This window comes from Emys orbicularis, chromosome 2, assembly GCF_028017835.1.
Source record: "Emys orbicularis isolate rEmyOrb1 chromosome 2, rEmyOrb1.hap1, whole genome shotgun sequence".
In the NCBI taxonomy this organism is placed as follows: Eukaryota; Metazoa; Chordata; order Testudines; family Emydidae; genus Emys; species Emys orbicularis.
The window spans coordinates 44,240,351-44,258,563 of NC_088684.1; the positions used below are offsets into that span (position 1 = coordinate 44,240,351).

Genomic DNA, 18,213 nt, shown 5'->3' on the forward strand with positions numbered 1-18,213 from the left:
GAGCCCAGAGAATGATTAAAGGATTAGAAAACATGCCTTATAGTGACAGAATCAAGGAGCTCTATCCCTTTAGTTTAACAAATAGATGGGGTATGGGTAATTGAATTACAATCTATGAATACTTAACGTGGGGAACAAATATTTAATAATGGGCTCTTCAATCTAGCAGAGAAAGATATAACACAATCCGATGCCTGGAAGTTGTATCTAGACAAATTCAGACTGGAAATAAGGTGTACATTTTTAACAGCGAGAGTAATAGAAATGTAGGACTGGAAGGGACCTCAGTAGGTCATCTAGTCCCTTCCCCTGCACCGTGGCAGGACTAAATATTATCTAGACCAGCATTTCCCAAACTTTTTTGGCCACGGAACACTTTTTAGCCTATTATGGAACACATATTATTTTGTAGTCGTTTGGTTTTCAAATAAAAAATTGCGTTATTTATGCTCAAATATATTTTATTTTATAAAACAAAGCAAAAATACAAATTTAAAATAACTTGAACTAACAGTTTCTAACTGGAAAATGCATATAAAGTAGTACAAAAATCAAGTGCAAGAGTCAAAATTAAAAACTGTTCTACTTTAAAAAAACTTTTATATATACACAAACACCAAACAAATTAGATTTTTACTAGGAAAATCTATATAAACAAATACAAATTTGGATTTAATGGGATTGGTGTTTCTGCGTTTTTCTATCACAAATTCGCTTAATATTAGGAATAATGCTAGAAAGTTGAATCCTCATGTCAGGCACATCATCAAGTCTATTCCTATTTTGGTTTTTGTTGCAGTATAATACGAAAATCCCGTCTCACACAAATAAGTTGTAGCAAAAGGAAGGAGCACTCAAACTGCACGTTTAGCCACTTTAGGGTACTCTTCTATTAGGCTGCTCCAAAAATTATTCAGCGGAAGATCCTTAAACTTTTGTTTCAAATCAGAGTCAGAAATTAAGTCAATTAGGCTTTCATAATCGTGCGCAGTAAAGCCGACTGGTTTGTCTGTAACTATAAATGGATTTCGAACCCAAGCATTATCATCAGTAGTCGTAGGAAAATATTCTAATAAAGAGGCCTACACGTCACGTAAGTGCTGTAAAATGGTGCTGGAAACATTTTCATGGACTGTAGAATTTATTTCAGTCAGAAATTCATGTACTGTAGGGAAGCAGTCGAAGTTATTCTGTTCTACAGAAGATGTCCAGAATTCCAGTTTCTTTTTTAACGACGAAATGTTATCCATTGTAGTAAAAATGGTCACATTCTTTCCTTGCAGCGACAGATTAATTTCATTTAATTTTGCAAAAATATCTGCAAGATACACAAGTCTCATTAGCCATGAGGAATTTGTCAGACAGTCATTAAATTTTCATCCTGAATTATTTGAAGTGAAGAATACCAGTAGTTCACTACGAAGCTCAAAAAGCCTCACAAGCACTTTCCCTCTGGATAGCCACCTCACTTCCATATGTAAAAGAAGCGCTTTGTGCTGACTACCCATTTCCTCACACAAAATTTTAAATAACCTGGATTGAAGTGGTCGAGATTTGACAAAATTGATAATTTGTACTGCTTCATCGAGCACAGTTTTCAGATATGCTGGTATTTTTTTAACTGCAAGTGCTTGTCTGTGTAGAACACAGTGGCTCTTAGTGCTTTCTGGTGCCACACTTATGATTCGCGTTACAGCTCCCTCCATCTTCCCGATCATTGCTCGAGCACCGTCAGTACATACATCAATACATTTTCCCCAATTAATTTCATGCTTTCTGATAAAATTGTTGATGCAGTTGAATATTTCTTCTCCAGTTGTGTTGCTTTGCAGAGATTCACATAAGAGCAGGTCCTCTTCAATAATATTATTAAATCTATGTCGGACAAATACTAGTAGCACAGCAAGTCCTGAAACGTCAGAGGACTCATCTAGCTGCAATGAATACTCATGGCAAATTTTCAGTCAGCAAACTAGTTCTTTTTCTATGTCATCGGCAAGATCTTTAATACGGCGTGCAACAGTATTATTTGACAACTGTACAGCATCAATTTTTTTACCAGACTGCTCGCTCAACATGCACGTTACAATATCTTTCGCGCAAGGCTTGATAAGCGTTTCTCCAATAGTGTGAGCTTCTCCGGCAAGCGCTGTACAGTAACTTACTTGACAAGATGCCTCTGTTGCACTTTTGTTGTCTGTTTTAGCAATTTTAATCATCGAAAGTTTACAATTTCCAAGTGAGTCATGCTTCCTCTTGAAAAAAATTATATCTTTGTCTTTGTATTCAGCATGCTTGGTTTCCAAATGCCTACAAAGTTTAGCAGGAGCCAATGAACTGTTTGCTAGTATTTTGTTGCACACAATGCACTGTGCATCAGGAACATCTTTATTTCTAACACACGTAAAACCAAAAGACAAATAACTTTCATCATACTTTCGTTTCGGTCTTTTAACACCTGCTTCTTGTTTTTTGATATATTTCGGTGGAAATTCTTTCACCTTGGATAACTCACTAATACTAACAGATTTTTCAGCAACAAAAGCCTGCGATTGTTCATCCTCACTTTGAAGCGTCACAATATTTTGCTCGTTTATTTCAGCCACAGTTGGAGTACCAGAAGAACTTGCTTTTCGTTTCAAAGTTCCTTCTTTTAGCCACAAATCCGTGGTGATTAGGTTTAGTAACAATATTTAGAAATACTGATTTTTGTCAAATTTTGTTTGTCACAAATATTTATATTGTTTCAAGTGAAGCTAGTTTAGTTGTGCTTATCGCACACATGGTAAAGAATATGTTATATTCAACATGGCGTAAAGAGAATGGTGTGTGCATACCACTGCAGTTCACACAGCCTCGAGCGGAAGGGGTACGACGTCACTAACTGAAACGTGCCCAAACGGGGTAGACGTCAACATGCTTGCGTGCCACGTTCTCTTTACGCCATGATATTCAATACGAGATCTATCAATAACCGGAAAAAGAGTTTTATGTTAAATTATAGTCATTCAAAAAGAGTTGTAAACTATGCTTCAAATATGCCAAATTTAAAATTAAAAAAAATGTAAAGAACCTTTTTTTAAATAATGATTCTTTCACGGAACACCTATTCACATCGTGCGGAACACCAGTGTTCCGCGGAACACAGTTTGGGAAACACTGATGTAGACCATTCCTGACAGGTCTTTTTCTAACCTGTTCTTAAAAATCTCCAATGGTAGAGATTCCACAACCTCCCTCAATGACTTGTTCCAGTGCTTAACTACAGTTAGGAATTTTTTCCTAATGGCTAACCAAAATCTCCCTTGCTACAATTTAAACCCATTGCTTCTTGTCCTGTCCCCGGTGATTAAGGAGAACAATTTATCACCCTCCTCTTTCTAACAACCTTTTATGTACTTGAAGACTCATGTCTTCCCTGAGTCTTCTCTTCTTCTGACTAAACAAACCCAGTTTTTTCAATCTTTCCTCATAGGTCATGTTTTCTAGACCTTTAATCATTTTTGTTGCTGTTCTCTGGACCTTCTCCAATTTGTCTACATCTCTCCTGAAGTGTGGTGCCCAGAACTGGACACAATCCTTCAGTTGAGGCCTTATCATTACTGAATAGAGTGGAAGAATGCCTTCTCATGTCTTGCTTACAACACTCATACTAACACATCCTAGAATGTTTGCTTTTTTTTGTTACAGGGTTCCATTGTTGACTTAGGGTACGTCTTCACTACCCGCCGTATCGGCGGGTAGCAATCGATTTATCCGGGATCGATATATCGTGTCTCATTAAGAGAATGCGCTCACCGTCGACTCCGGAACTCCACCAGAGCGAGCGGCGGTAGCGCAGTCGACGGGGGAGCCGCGGCCGTTGATCCCACGCCGTGTGGACCCCAGGTAATTCGATCTAAGATACTTCGACTTCAGCTACGCTATTTGCGTAGCTGAAGTTGCGTATCTTAGATCGATTTCCCCTCCCCCCCCCCAGTGTAGACCAGCCCTTATTTAGTTTGTGATCCACTATAACTCAGATTCTTTTTTGTAGTACTCCTCTCTAGGCACTCTTTTTCCCGTTTTGTATTTGTGCAATTGATTATTCCTTCCTAAGGATAGTACTTTGCATTTGTTCTGTGTTGAATTTCATCCTATCTATTTCAGATCATTTCTCCAATTTGTCCAGATCATTTTGAATTCTAATTCTGTCCCCCCCTCCCAGCTCTGTATTGTCCACAAACTTTATAACTGTACTCTATGCCATTATCCAAATCACTTATGAAGATACTGAATAGAACTGGACCTAGGCCAGATCCCTGTGCAACCCCACTCGATATGCCCTTCCAGATCGATTGTGATCCATTGATAACTACTGAGTACAGTTTTCCAGCCAGTTGTACACCCGCCAGTTAGGCTCTGTTTCTCTAGTTTGTTTATAAGAAAGTTATATGAGACAGTATCAGAAGCCTTAGTAAAGTCAAGATGTATCGCAACTTATCCACAAGGCTTGGTATCCTGCCAAATCTTGACAAATGCAGGTTGACTGATCACTTTATTTTCTTCTAGTTGCTTACAAAGTTATTTGCTCTATTATCTTCCCAGGTACTGAATTTAAGCTGACTGGTCTAATTCCCTGGGTTGTCCTTATTCCCTCTTTTAATAGATACTATATTGGCCCTTTTCCAGTTCTCAGGGTCTCTCTCCTGTCCTCCATGAGTTCTAAAAGATAATCACTTATGGCTCAGAAATTTCTTCAGCCATTTCCTTAAGTATTCTTGGATGTATTTCATCAGGCCCTGCTGACTTGAAGACATCTGAATTGTCTAAGTAATTCTTTACTTCTTGTTTCCTATTTTAGCCTCAGCCCCTATCCCATTTACACTGATGTTCACTGGTAGTTGTCCAGTCACTGCTAACTTTTTTTGGTGAAAACTGCAGGAGGGGTTCAGGTTCCAGCCCGGCGCCGCTTACCTCGAGCGGCTCTGGGGTGGCAGTGGCATGCAGCGGGGCTAAGGCAGGCTTCCTGTCTGCCCTGGCCTCACGCTGCTCCTGGAAGTGGCCAGCATGTCCAGCAGTGACCGGGTGGGGTGGGGAAGGAGGCTCCATCACGTGCTGCCCTCACCTGTGGGTACCACCCCTGAAGCTCCCATTGGCCGTGATTCCCCATTCCTGGCCAATGGGAGCTGCGGGGGGCAGTGCCTGCTGACGAGGGCAGCACACGGAGCCCTCTGCCTCCTCCTACTCCCCCAGGGGCCACGGGGATGTGGTGCCGGCCACTTGCGGGAGCTGCGCGGGGCCAGGGCAGGCAGGGAGCCTGCCTTAGCCCCATTGTGCCATGGGGCTGGCAATTCCACGGGCCGGATCCGGCCCACAGACTGTAGCTTGCCCTCCCATGCTACAACAATCCTTATGATTCTTCATGACTGTGCCCTCTTCTACTGTACTTTTAATTTCATCTTGCTATACCTAGCTAATGCTCCCTAGACTGGGCCAATTTGACTGTTAGTCACCTCCAAAGATGGAGACTGTCTGGGACATCATAATTGCCTCTTTTATTAACATAAGAATGGCCATACTGGGTCAGACCAAAGGTCCATCTAGCCCAGTATCCTGTCTACCGACAGTGGCCAATGCCAGGTGCCCCAGAGGGAGTGAACCTAACAGGTAATGATCAAGTGATCTCTCTCCTGTCATCCATCTCCACCCTCTGACAAACAGAATCTAGGGACACCATTCCTTACCCATCGTGGCTAATAGCCATTAATGGACTTAACCTCCATGAATTTATCCAGTTCTCTTTTAAACGCTGTTATAGTCCTAGCCTTCACAACCTCCTCAGGTAAGGAGTTCCACAAGTTGACTGTGCGCTGTGTGAAGAAGAACTTCCCTTTATTTGTTTTAAACCTGCTGCCTATTAATTTAATTTGGTGACCCCTAGTTCTTGTATTATGGGAATAAGTAAATAACTTTTCCTTATCTACTTTCTCTACATCACTCATGATTTTATATACCTCTATCATATCCCCCCTTAGTCTCCTCTTTTCCAAGCTGAAAAGTCCTAGCCTCTTTAATCTTTCCTCATATGAGAACCTCTCCAAACCCCTAATCATTTTAGTTGCCCTTCTCTGAATCTTTTCTAGTGCCAGTATATCTTTTTTGAGATGAGGAGACCACATCTGTATGCAGTATTCAAGATGTGGGCGCACCATCGATTTATATAAGGTCAATAATATATTCTCCGTCTTATTCTCTATCCCCTTTTTAATGATTCCTAACATCCTGTTTGCTTTTTTGACCGCCTCTGCACACTGCGTGGACATCTTCAGAGAACTATCCACAATGACTCCAAGATCTTTTTCCTGATTTGTTATAGCTAAATTAGCCCCCATCATATTGTATGTATAGTTGCGGTTATTTTTACATTTATCCACATTAAATTTCATTTGCCATTTTGTTGCCCAATCACTTAGTTTTGTGAGATCTTTTTGAAGTTCTTCACAGTCTGCTTTGGTCTTAACTATCTTGAGCAGTTTAGTATCATCTGCAAACTTTGCCACCTCACTTTTTACCCCTTTCTCCAGATCATTTATGAATAAGTTGAATAGGATTGGTCCTAGGACTGACCGTTGGGGAACACCTCTCCACTCTGAGAATTTACCATTAATTCCTACCCTTTGTTCCCGGTCTTTTAACCAGTTCTCAATCCATGAAAGGACCTTCCCTTTTATCCCATGACAACTTAATTTACATACGAGCCTACTTAAGATACTAATTTAGATTGTGTGTTACTCATTCCTGGATACAGATAAGTAAACAGTGTCAAAATTCCAAATGACGAAAAAGGAGTTCCTTAAACTTTTATTTTTCCATCCTGTACACAGATAGTTTCAATAACTGCAGATTAAGATTAGTAAATACTGAAGTTCAAGATCGATAAAATACTGAAATAACTATCTGGCAGACAGACTTTCACTCCATACAATAATACTGAATATAAATTTGATACAGGAATGTGTATAAGAGATACTTATATAGGAAAATACATTGAAATCTTGTATCAACTGTCCATAACTGCTCTAGTGGTAAGAATCAGTAACTGAATTGACTAGTATAAAAGGCAAGTATGAAAAGGTGATGTATACTTATACAATGGTTCTTTTATCATGAAGGCACTTTCACGTAAAAAGCTGTATGAAAAAAGAGAGCTCTTGGACTAGATCCTTGGTTCTGATACAAGCCATTTGCACCACCCCAGTAGTGTAAAAACCACAAAGCTATCTTAACTAGCCAGTTGAGGCTTTCCCCTGTTTGGGGGAATCCCCAAGAAACAGAAAGGTAGAAGACAGCAATATGTTACCCTGCCTCCTACTCCATAACATAGGGGCATTGGCAAGGCAAAGTAATATGCCAGGATCACTTCTGTATTCTGCTTTGCAGCTACCACAGCAGCTCTTTGGGGTTGTGGATAGCCAGGCACAAGTTGCAATAGTAGCTGCATTACAACCTGGCCCCAAGATTGGGAGGGAGTGGGTGAAATGAAGCTAGTATACAGATACCCAAATCCTGTGACAAATACAGCTCAGCTAGACCTAAGAATTTGGATCCTTATGTTCACTATCTGTCTAGGCAATAATTAAATATTACAGTATATCACTTTGAATGCAATAGTAGACAAAAATGAAGTTTGACTAAAATTAAATAGACTATACAAGCTTGTAGTGTAATTCTTCTATTGAAATGTTACTTGCTTTTCATTTTCTGTCTACTGAAATCATCCATTTTCAGTACACTTAGTTACAATCTTCAAGACTGACCTGCTGTTCAAGTAACAAATATCCAATCAAATGAACAGGATTAAATACTGCCAATTTCTTGCTGCTCTGCTGTAATTATTTTAATGGATGACCTCAGTGAAATTCTCATAATCTAAAATATAAAAGCTGTTAAGCAAAGACAGGCCTTGTCATGTGAAAAAAATAAAATACTTAGAGTTCTCAAAGTTATCTCTCTTCCTTGGTAGCTTCCAATTCATCCTCCTCCTCCTCCTCCTCTTCTTCCTCCTCTTCATCTTCCTCCTCTTCTTTTCTTAGCCGACTGTTAGACATTTGCTAAAAATGGAATCCAACACATAAATCATACTTTTTGCATGACACTTTGGAAAAAAAAATTCCCCATCCCAAATCCATGCAGTTTTAGGAGTGAACTGGTTATATATAAAATCTAAATTTCCTGCAAGGAATATAATACCAAGCATAAGACACAGTACATAATATAAACTTCAGCTAGCTAACTGCAGAGACTGATTTAAAAATGTTGCTCATATGATACCAGTGTCAGTAAAAGAGGAAAAATAAATATACATTTATGGGACGGAGTTAATAAGCTAGTAGCAGTCCAACACAGCTAGGTGGGCCATGTCTAGGCTATGGCTGTTACAGCGACACCACTATGGTGCCATAGCACCAAAGTGTAGATCCTTCCTGCAGTGATGGAAGGGGTTTTTCTATTGCTGTAGGAACTTCACTTGCCCAAGCGATGGTAGCTAGGTTGAAGGAACCATTCTTCCATCAACCTAGCTCTGTCTACACTAGGGCGTAGGTTAGCATAGCTCCAGTGCTCAGGGGGGATGACGTTTTCAGATCCCTGCTTGCTGTAGCTATGTCGACCTAATTTTTAAGCGTAGACCTGGCTGTGGGAAATCGAAGTTTATTTCCTTGATACCGCAAGCCAGTTGTACAGGGAACTCTGTGGAGGCCTTGTAAGAATTAGGAAAAAAGAATCCAACCTCTTCAGTTAGCCAAGAATCAGCAATGACAAGCTCCAGTGGAACATTCATGTCTTTCTCCTGAGAAAGGATCACCACAAGGTATGGTCTTGGTGTTCTTTCTGCAACCTCCCTATTCCCACCAATATCAGAACTCCTTTCTCACCACAGTTTTCCATGCATACGAGATGGTATTGCTGTCTCTGCCTTCCTGCTACTAGTTATCGTGGAGGGGTGCAATGTATATGTTCTTTCTTTGCTTCCCCAACCATAACCTACATCTGAGGAGGCTGCTGTCCAATTTTATTCTGGCCAATCCCCCTTGCTACTGACATAAGGGCTTAAACTTGACTCCCACTCTTTTATGGGAGCAGGGATCACGCCTATAGTTAACCGTTCAAAGAAGGGAGTAGGTCTTCCTGAAAACAAAACAAAAAAATCTCAACCCAAAACAGAGGTGCTGGAGGAGTAAAACAATGCAAATATTAAAACAAGTCTGGTTATTTTTCTCCCTGATTCACTTTTCTGAAAAGTTAAGGTTTTATTTCCAAGTGTCCTTTGAAACCATCTGATTTATAATTATTACCTAGCTACATTAACAGATCCTAGACAGGCAGCTATCAGATCATGTTTGCAGTTTTGGACCTGATCTTCTGTGCAGATTCTACCTATGAGTCCCATCTATTTTTAATCACTAGATGCAGAAAAAGTTTTTGACTGAGTAAATTGGCATTCCTTAAAAGATACTTCAGATACATTTGGTTTAGGCCCTAAATTTCAAAATTGGATTAACTTCTTATATTCCAACCCATATGCTATTATATGAGTGAATGGATAATTATCAGAAACATTCCTCATTTTTAGAGGCACAAACCAAGAATGCCCCTTATCACCTCTTTTTGCCACAGCAAAGGATTCATTTGCCCAATCACTCAAATAATCCTAATATAAATGGAATTACAATAGTAAACAGGGAACACAAGTCGCCCTTATATGCAGAAGTCATGGTATGCGTTACAAATCCAGCTCACACACTACTAGTTGCAAGAGGAAATCTTAAAATGTGGCAAAAAGTCAGGATTTAAAATAATCAAGTCAGAATGCCTGGATGTAGGTGAGGGCTCTGATTTATTGAATGCTATACAAGATAAATACAAATATAAATGGGTAACTACATCATTAAGATACCTCGGAATATACTTTTCTAAAAGAGGGCAAGACTTACATAATATTAATTATATTCCTTTGATTAAGAAAACTGAGACATCTGGAAATTTGGTAAAAATATGAAATTTCAAAGGCGAAACTACAGGTAGTTAAAATGAATATCGGATCCCTAATTAGCTTCCTTTTCCAAATGCTCCAGGTTTTAGTCCCAGGAAGTCTCGTAGATTAATGGCGTCCACAATAAATAAATTCATTTGGAGAAATAAGAATCCCAGGGTTAAGCAATCTATGTTATAAAGGCCAGGCTAAAAGGGAGGATTGGCTTTATAACCATTCTTTCATTAAAAACAACAATAGAAGCTTGGGATAATTTATTTAGAAAGCTAAATCCACATTTATCACCTCTAATATCCATGACAGACAATATAGAAATTAACACCATAAAAACCTAGGAAGTTTTGACATTTGGGAACTTACAGGTATATCAAAATTCTGCCATCAGTTTGGAGAAAATACATTTAGATCATTTGATGAAATATGACGCACAAGAGACAGCAAAATTCCAGTGTATCAATATATACTATTAAGACATTTTTCAACCCACCCCACAAAAAGGCAAAACTACATCCATGAAACACAAAAGTTTACCTTCATTCTATAAAAGTAATTTTTAACTGTTACTTAGGGCTTGTACACACTAGCATTTATGTCAGTATAACTTATGTCACTCAGGGGTGTGAAAATGTAAGTTACACCAACCTAAGTGCCAGTGAGGACAGCGCTATGATGGCCAGAGAGCTTCTCCTGTTGACATAGCTACCATCTCTCGCAGAAGTGGGTTTATTATGCCAATGGGAGAGCTCTCTCCCGTTGCATAGAGCATCTACACTAGCTGCACTGCTGTGATTGATTGGCAATCCCTCGATTCGAGGATGATCTTTATCACGGATTTACATATGGGTCCTGAGATGACTCAGGAGTCCGATCCTGGAACCGCAAATCCACCCGCAGTAGGTACAGTCATTTTGTGGCAGGCCAGCTGCCTGCTGGGAGAAAGTTCTTTCTTTTTCCTTCCTTTTCTCTCTCTTTTCAGCTTCAAGGGCAAGGCGCTTCTCCTCGAAGTGGGCCACTGTCTGATGGAGGATATGGCGCTATATGGTCGGTTCGTGGCTTGCTCTTCCCAGCTTGTGATGTCTACATCAGTTTTCTTAAGATACGCTTTCAGTGTGTCTTTGTAGCGTTTCCTCTGACCACCATGGGATCTCTGACCATGGGTGAGCAGAGAGTAGAGGACTTGTTTTGGGAGGTGAGAGTCTGGCATCCGCACACAATGTCCAGCCCAGCGAAGTCCCACTGCGGTGGCTCCATTTCAACGGAGAGACTAGCCTACTAAGCTCTTGTGGACATTACCACCTGATAGCTCACAAGTCTAATGCTCAGTGTTGCAAAAGAGAACATCTAACTTACCTATCTAACTGAAGGGACAAAGTGGTCTTGACCCACGCATTTTAGCTCTTTGAATGGCAGCTGTCATCACCAATGAATTTGGAGCTGGGTGGGTCAGGAGAATGAGAATTCCTCAGCAAGCAGCTGTATAATTTGTCTGCTTTCTTAGAAATTGTCTGTCCGGGTGCTGGGTTTAACCAGATACTTTTTGCCAGGTATAATAAACCATCAAAGACTGGCAAGGTATCACTTCTAGAAGGTGACCCCAGTATATCAAGAACAGATGTGTCGTTTACTCTAAGGTTCCTAAAGGATGTTCAAGGTAATTAGTACCCAACCTTTCCATGTGTTTGTGAAATTGGAACATATCTTCTGGAGGGGAGGAAGATGATGTACCCACACTATCATCTGGTGAAGTTTGATCATCCAGATCCATATCTGCATTCAAAGGTTCAACAGGCCCCTTTAGTTCCTCTTCAGGCAGTATGTCTGGGACAAGTAAAGGAGACTGTTCCTTCAGTACCAGACAGTCACAAATCAGGGCAGGATATTTCACCTGAATTCTTTTGGGAGAAGGCTCTGTTGGAAGCTGCCTTTCTTCGGCCCTTTTAAATTCAGGTTAATACATAGGGGAAGGCAAATATGGCAATAATACCCAGGTGGTTCCTCCTAGTCCAAGGAAGGGCGATCTTATGGTCTGAACAGTTGGAACGGAGAGTCTTGATAACTCTAATTTCCCTCATCCTTTCCCTGGCAAAAGAAGGGCAAGGAATGGTATCAGGCAGGACATGGCCCGATTCTGGATCAGAGCCTGTTTCCAAGGGTGACAACAATAGTTTGGTAAGCAAAAAGTCAAAGGAGGTGAGACATTTCCCTGAGGAACTAGTAGAGGTTCTAGGGGCAGGTTCATTTATCTTTGGAGAGATCTGTATAGATAGGGAAACTGATTTACCCTTGTAAGGCTTTTTCTTTTCTGGAGAAGGGGAAACTAGCATCCCACTACCTTACACTTCTTTACCTTTAAGCATTGAAGGTCCCCCTGATCTGAATGAGGGTGTTCCCAGGGCTTGATACCTGAGCCACCATGTTACTGAGTCACCCTATTAACAGTGGATCCTCCAGTAGGAACTTAGTGGCTCACAAGAAGCCTCATCAGGCTCACAATGAAGTTTCAAGTATGGAACCAATGGCCTCTGATCCAGACCAGAATACAGCTCTGTAATTTGGTCTTGGCCTTCTATAACCACTCTTTGCTGTGGCTCTGACTTCCAAGGCTGAAGCCTTATGAGGACACTTTTGCACTTCAGTGCATGGAACCAGACATATAAATTCCTTAGAGATATGCTCTCGAGAATTAGCTTTTTCAGCACAGGTGTCACCTCTGATCTTATGGATTCACAGTGACTGCTAGTACCTTAGGTTTGACTCCAGTCAAAGAGACAGATACCTATACTAGGACTCTGCTGGACTTTTTGACCCCCTTTGGGGCCAAAGCTGAGGCTGGTCTCCCAGCATCTGCAGATCCCTGGGTTTCAGGAACTGAAAGGTTTAGGTGCTAATGCTTCCTGCAATAACATAGGTTGGAGGCAAATGCAACTCCTTTCTGGCCATAGGGGTGAAGGTGCTGCATATAGAGCAAAGAGAAGGTGAATGACATTTCCTCAAACAGGCCAGATAACACATGTGTATTCAAAGCAGGAAAAGAAGCAGGGCAAGAAGCCTGATTTCTTTGTCTTTGTTTCCAACATACTAGAAACAAGGACCTGTGCCAGGGCACTAAGATCCTTAGTCAAAAACCCCTCAAAAAAAGAAGACAAGAAAAAAAGAACTAACATCTAGCTAAACTAAGGTGATGACACTGGGAACAATATGTTCCTTTGAATTGGGGGTGCCAGGACCTGCAGGGCCGGCTCTAGGATTTATGCCGCCCAAAGCAAAAACAATTTTGGCCGCACCCCCCCGTTTTTTAATTACCCCCCCCGCCCCGCCTCAACTCCGCCCCTTCCCCAAATCCCCAGCCCTGCCTCCTCCCCCCAGGCTCTCAAGCCTAAGAGGGAGGGGGAGAAGCGGCGCCCGCGCCACGGCCACTCGGAGTCTCCCCCTCCCTCCCAGGTTTGAGAGCCTGGGAGGGAGGGGGAGACACCGAGTGGCCACGGCGCGGGCGCCGCTTCTACCTCTCCCTCCCAGGCTCTCAAGTCTGGGAGGGAGGGGGAGCAGCGTTCGCGCGCCGCGGCCGCTCGGGATCTCCCCCCCCTCCCAGGTTTGAGAGCCTGGGAGGGAGGGGGAGACTGAGTGGCTGCGGCGCGGGCGCCGCTTCTCCTCCCCCCTCCCAGGCTCTCAAGCCTGGGAGGGAGGGCGATTAGCGGCGCGCGAGTGCCAGCGGAGGTGAGCTAGGGCGGCCGGGGCACATTTTTAAGGGCGGCATTCTGGCGCCGGCCATGCCGCCCCTAAAAATGTGCCGCCCCAAGCACCAGCTTGTTTTGCTGGTGCCTAGAGCCGGCCCTGAGGACCTGGCAAGTGTCCTGGTCCATCTGCTACCGTAGTTGGAAAGAACAGAAGCAATCATCACACCACGCCTCCTTTATAGCCCTGCCCTCAAATCTTTAGAGCCATAAGGAGAGGGGCATGGAGCATGAGAGTGCTCCAATGAGCACTTTTATTAGAAGGTTCCACTGGTCCAAGCTACACTGTTGATGCAGTTCAAGAGTGGGAATGTGCAGAGGCCACTCAAAGAATGTCACTGTGTCTCTAAAACGCTCCTATTACTAGACTGCTGCATAAAATGCAACATGAGAGCCAAAAGCCTGCTACCTTGCTTAACACTGATCACAGTCCTAAAACTTTTCATTTTAGAGATTAGGAAATGTTCAATTTCTCACAACCTGCGACTGTTTTGTTTGTATGATCTCTCTTCTTCTTACGCTCCTTTTTTGCCCTATTATGGTATATTTTTAGACATCTTATTTCTTCCAATATTGTCAAGAATTTTTGCTTCTGTCATACCTCCAATTTTTTGCATTACTTCACTTTTTTTTTCATTTCTCCATTATCATCTCCCTCTTTATATTTTTTCAATTTATTGGACACATTTTAAAATGTACTATGAAATCTCCTTGTTCATCCATACTAGATCATTTTACCCATCTTGATATATTTATCCTTAAGTGGAATGCATTCTTGTTGCAATCATTAATATTGACACGTCTATCCTACCCAATTTCTGTATCTTATTCTTATCACAGTCAGTTCACATTTCCTAAAAAGTCACTGCAACAAAGCTGCTCTTCTAAAATGAAATAAATATTAAAAAAAGTTTCTACAGAATTCTTCTCCACATCTCATACTCAATAACGGCCAGTTTTTATTTCCTACAAAATCATTTTATAAAGTTAGTATTCTAAAATTAAGAAGAGAAACATGTTTTATCTATTTTATTCTTCTATCACCCAAGTGTTGGAAAGAACTTTGTTTCTGACATGTCTCTTCCCAATTGTTTCTTTTTTATATAAAATAGTTTATAGTAGAGTATTTACTATTGTATGCAAATCTTAGTCAGTTTTAACAAGGTTATTATAATTCCTAGGTACAAGATACAAAATTAAAATGTTCACTGAATGTATCTGGAATGAACCCTTCTCCACGCTCAGATGGTGTAATTTGTCAAAGGCCCATTAAAGTCAGTGGGCCTATGACAATTTACATCACCTGAGGCTATGCTCCTGAGATACTGTCTCTAATTTAACACACCTTCTGAAATTAACCTTGAACCTAACATTCATGTTTTCTATCTTACCTGTATTATTCCAGGTGAAAATTTTGATGAACCAGTTCTTTGAAGGGGGGACTTTGAGTTTGCACGGACTATGTCTAAACGAGACTGATAGTCTGGTGGATACAGTGAACTCCGAAAAACCTGTTCAAGGTAAAATGGCAGTGACTTTAGTGCCATGATATAAATGCCAGACTGACAGCCCAAGAGACTGAAGCTCTCTAACATAAGTACAGCATTGGATAGTGACTATACCAGGGGTAGGCAACCTTTCAGAAGTGGTGTGCCGAGTCTTCATTTATTCTCTTTAATTTAAGGTTTCGCGTGCCGGTAATACATGTTAACGTTTTTTAGAAGGTCTCTCTCTATAAGTCTATATTATATAACTAAACTACTGTTGTATGTAAAGTAAACAAGGTTTTCAAAATATTTAAGAAGCTTCATTTAAAATTAAATTAAAATGCTGATCTTACGCCGCCAGCCTGCTCAGCCCGCTTCCAGCCTGGGGTTCTGTTCACCTAGGCCTGCAGTGGGCTGAGCAGGGCGACTCAAGGTCAGGGCAGAGGGCTGGGGGTGTGTGTGGAGGTGCAGGGCAGAAGGCTGGGTGTTGGGGGGGGGTTCAGGGCAGAGGGCTGGGGGTGTGTGTGTAGGTGCAGGGCAGAAGGCTGGGTGTTGGGGGGGACTCGAGGTCAGGGCAGAGGGCTGGGGTGTGTGTGGAGGTGCAGGGCAGAGGGCTGGGTGTATGTGGAGGTCAGGGCAGAGGGCTGGGGGTGTGGGGGGGGTTCAGGGCAGAAGGCTGGGGGTGTGTGGAGATGCAGGGCAAAAGGCTGGGGGTGTGTTGGGGTGCAGGGCAGAAGGCTGGGTGTTGGGGGGAGGTCAGGGCAGAGGGCTGGGGGTGTGTGGGGTGCAGGGCAGAAGGCTGGGTGTTGGGGGAGACTCGAGGTCAGGGCAGAGGGCTAGGGAGTGTGGGGGGTGCAGGGCAGAAGGCTGGGTGTGTGTGGGGGGGTTCAGGGCAGAAGGCTGGGTGTGTGTTGGGGTGGGGGGTTCAGGGCAGAGGCATGGGGGTACGGGGCAGAAGGCTGGGTGTTGGGGGGAGGTCAGGGCAGAGGGCTGGGGTGTGTGTGGGGGTGCAGGGCAGAAGGCTGGGTGTGTGTTGCGGTGGGGGGGGGTTCAGGGCAGAGGGCTGGGTGTTGGGACGTGCAGGGCAGAAGACTGGGTGTTGGGGGGAGGTCAGGGCAGAGGGCTGGAGGGTGTGTGGGGGGTGCAGAGCAGAAGGCTGGGGTACTCGGCTCATGGGGGTGCTCCCAGCCCCCTGCCCTGAGCGGCTCATGGCAGGGGTTGGGAGGGATATGCCCTGTTCCACCCCCTTCCCCCAGGCCCGTCCCTACCTCTCTCTGCCTGCTCTACAGAGCTGTGTGCAGGCTGCCGCTCTTCCCCCTCCCCCTCGCAAGGGCCATGCGGGCAGGGAGAGGGAGGAGGAGGGGCAGAGGGGCCGGAATGCACCAAGCTGTTGGAAGAAGTGGGGGGGGGGGAAACTTGGCTGCTGCAGGACCAAGCTTCTGTCTCCTGCCCCCGCAGGGGAGAGCGGTGGGCGGGGGGGCTGAGTGGGGCGGGGGGCCGGGACCCCCCCACCGCTCTCCCCTGCCGGGGCAGGAGGCAGAAGCTTGATCCTGCCGCAGCCAAGTTTCCCTCCTCCTCCCCCGCTTCTTCCCCCAGCGTGGCGCTTTCCAGCCCCTCTGCCCATCCTCCTCCTCCTCCTCTCAGTGGGCAGCAGCGTGCCACTCAGAATCGGTTCGCGTGCCGTGTCTGGCACGCATGCCGTAGGTTGCCGACCCCTGGACTATACAATCTTACCCTCCCAACACACTATTTATTATTATTTATCATTACAGTATTTTTATTACATTATGAAAATGGCAACACTCAAGATCTCACTTTCATAGCTTGTATCACTTTGAATAAGCCTGTTATAAGACAAGGTTCCTATGTTTCATCAAGGAGTATCAGATGTGAAACAGCATGAAGGTATTTAAGAAGCCAACTCAAAGAGTTCCTCCTACACAAGCATTCAGGTCTTGAGCAGTCCAGGCAAACAATGCACATTACAACAAAGCTTAAACTTGTTCTTCATAATAATTTAAAAAACAATACTAGCTGCCTATTTAATTTTAAAAACAGCAAAAAATATCCACCTCCCTTTCCATTTCTTATAAGGAGTCTTGAAGTTTAAATCTCCTCAGTGTGATAGATAGGCTTGCTTTGATCTGCTTAGCTCTGGGAAGTCCAGAGGCTCCGGGCTGCTGGCCCCGTGCTACCCAGGGTCCCTAGCTCTGTCTGCCATTAGGGAATTTTTTCCCTGAGAATCCCCTGTAACATTTCATGAACCCCCAGGGGGTTCACAAACCCCAGTTTGAGAACCACTGTAATAGTCTATATTAGTTAATGCCATTCAACATAGTTTTATGGAAGATACATCCTGGCAAATTAACTTGATCATTTTTTTTTATGAGTTTTTGATGAGATTACAAATTAAGCTGATAAAAGTAACAGTGATGTAATATATTCAGACTTCTGTAAGGTATCTGACTTGGTACCACATGACATTTTAATTGAGAAACTGGAATGATACACATGAAATGGATTAAAAACTGGCTAAATGGTAGGTCTCAAATATCATTATAAATGGGGAATCATCATCAAGCATTTCTAGTGAGGTCCTGAAGGGATCAGTTCTTGGGCCTACATTATATATTTTTATCAATGACCTTGAGGGGAAAATTATTGATAAAGTTTGCAGAAAACACACGATAAGGGAGTGGTAAATAATGAAGAGTACAGCTCACTGATAGAGAGTAATCTGACTTGTTTGGTAAGGTGGGTGCAAGCAAACAATATACATTTCAATACAGCCAAATATAAGGTCATACCATATAGAGACAAAGAATGTACGTCATACTTACAGGATGGGGGACTCTATTCTTAGAAGCAGTGACTCTGAAAGAAACTTGGGGGGTCCTAGTGGATAATCAAATGAACATACGCTCCCACTGTGATGTTGTGGCTAGAAGTGCTAACACAATTT

General features: G+C 42.9%; 1 protein-coding gene and 1 pseudogene across 1 annotated transcript in view; both read right to left on the reverse strand.

Moving 5' to 3' along the window:
• Positions 1 to 672: 672 nt before the first annotated feature.
• LOC135873654 (zinc finger BED domain-containing protein 5-like) lies at positions 673 to 2,675 on the reverse strand (annotated as a pseudogene).
• A 5,290-nt stretch (positions 2,676 to 7,965) lies between these two features.
• The window catches only part of CIBAR1 (CBY1 interacting BAR domain containing 1), a 33,808-nt gene continuing 23,560 nt past the window's right edge, over positions 7,966 to 18,213 (reverse strand). The window contains exons 8-9 of the mRNA XM_065399376.1: positions 15,156 to 15,275; positions 7,966 to 8,093 (exon numbers count right to left, since the gene is read on the reverse strand). Of these exons, the coding sequence (XP_065255448.1) occupies positions 7,986 to 8,093; positions 15,156 to 15,275 (228 nt within the window). The 3' untranslated portion in view covers positions 7,966 to 7,985. The remainder of the gene's footprint in view (positions 8,094 to 15,155; positions 15,276 to 18,213) is intronic.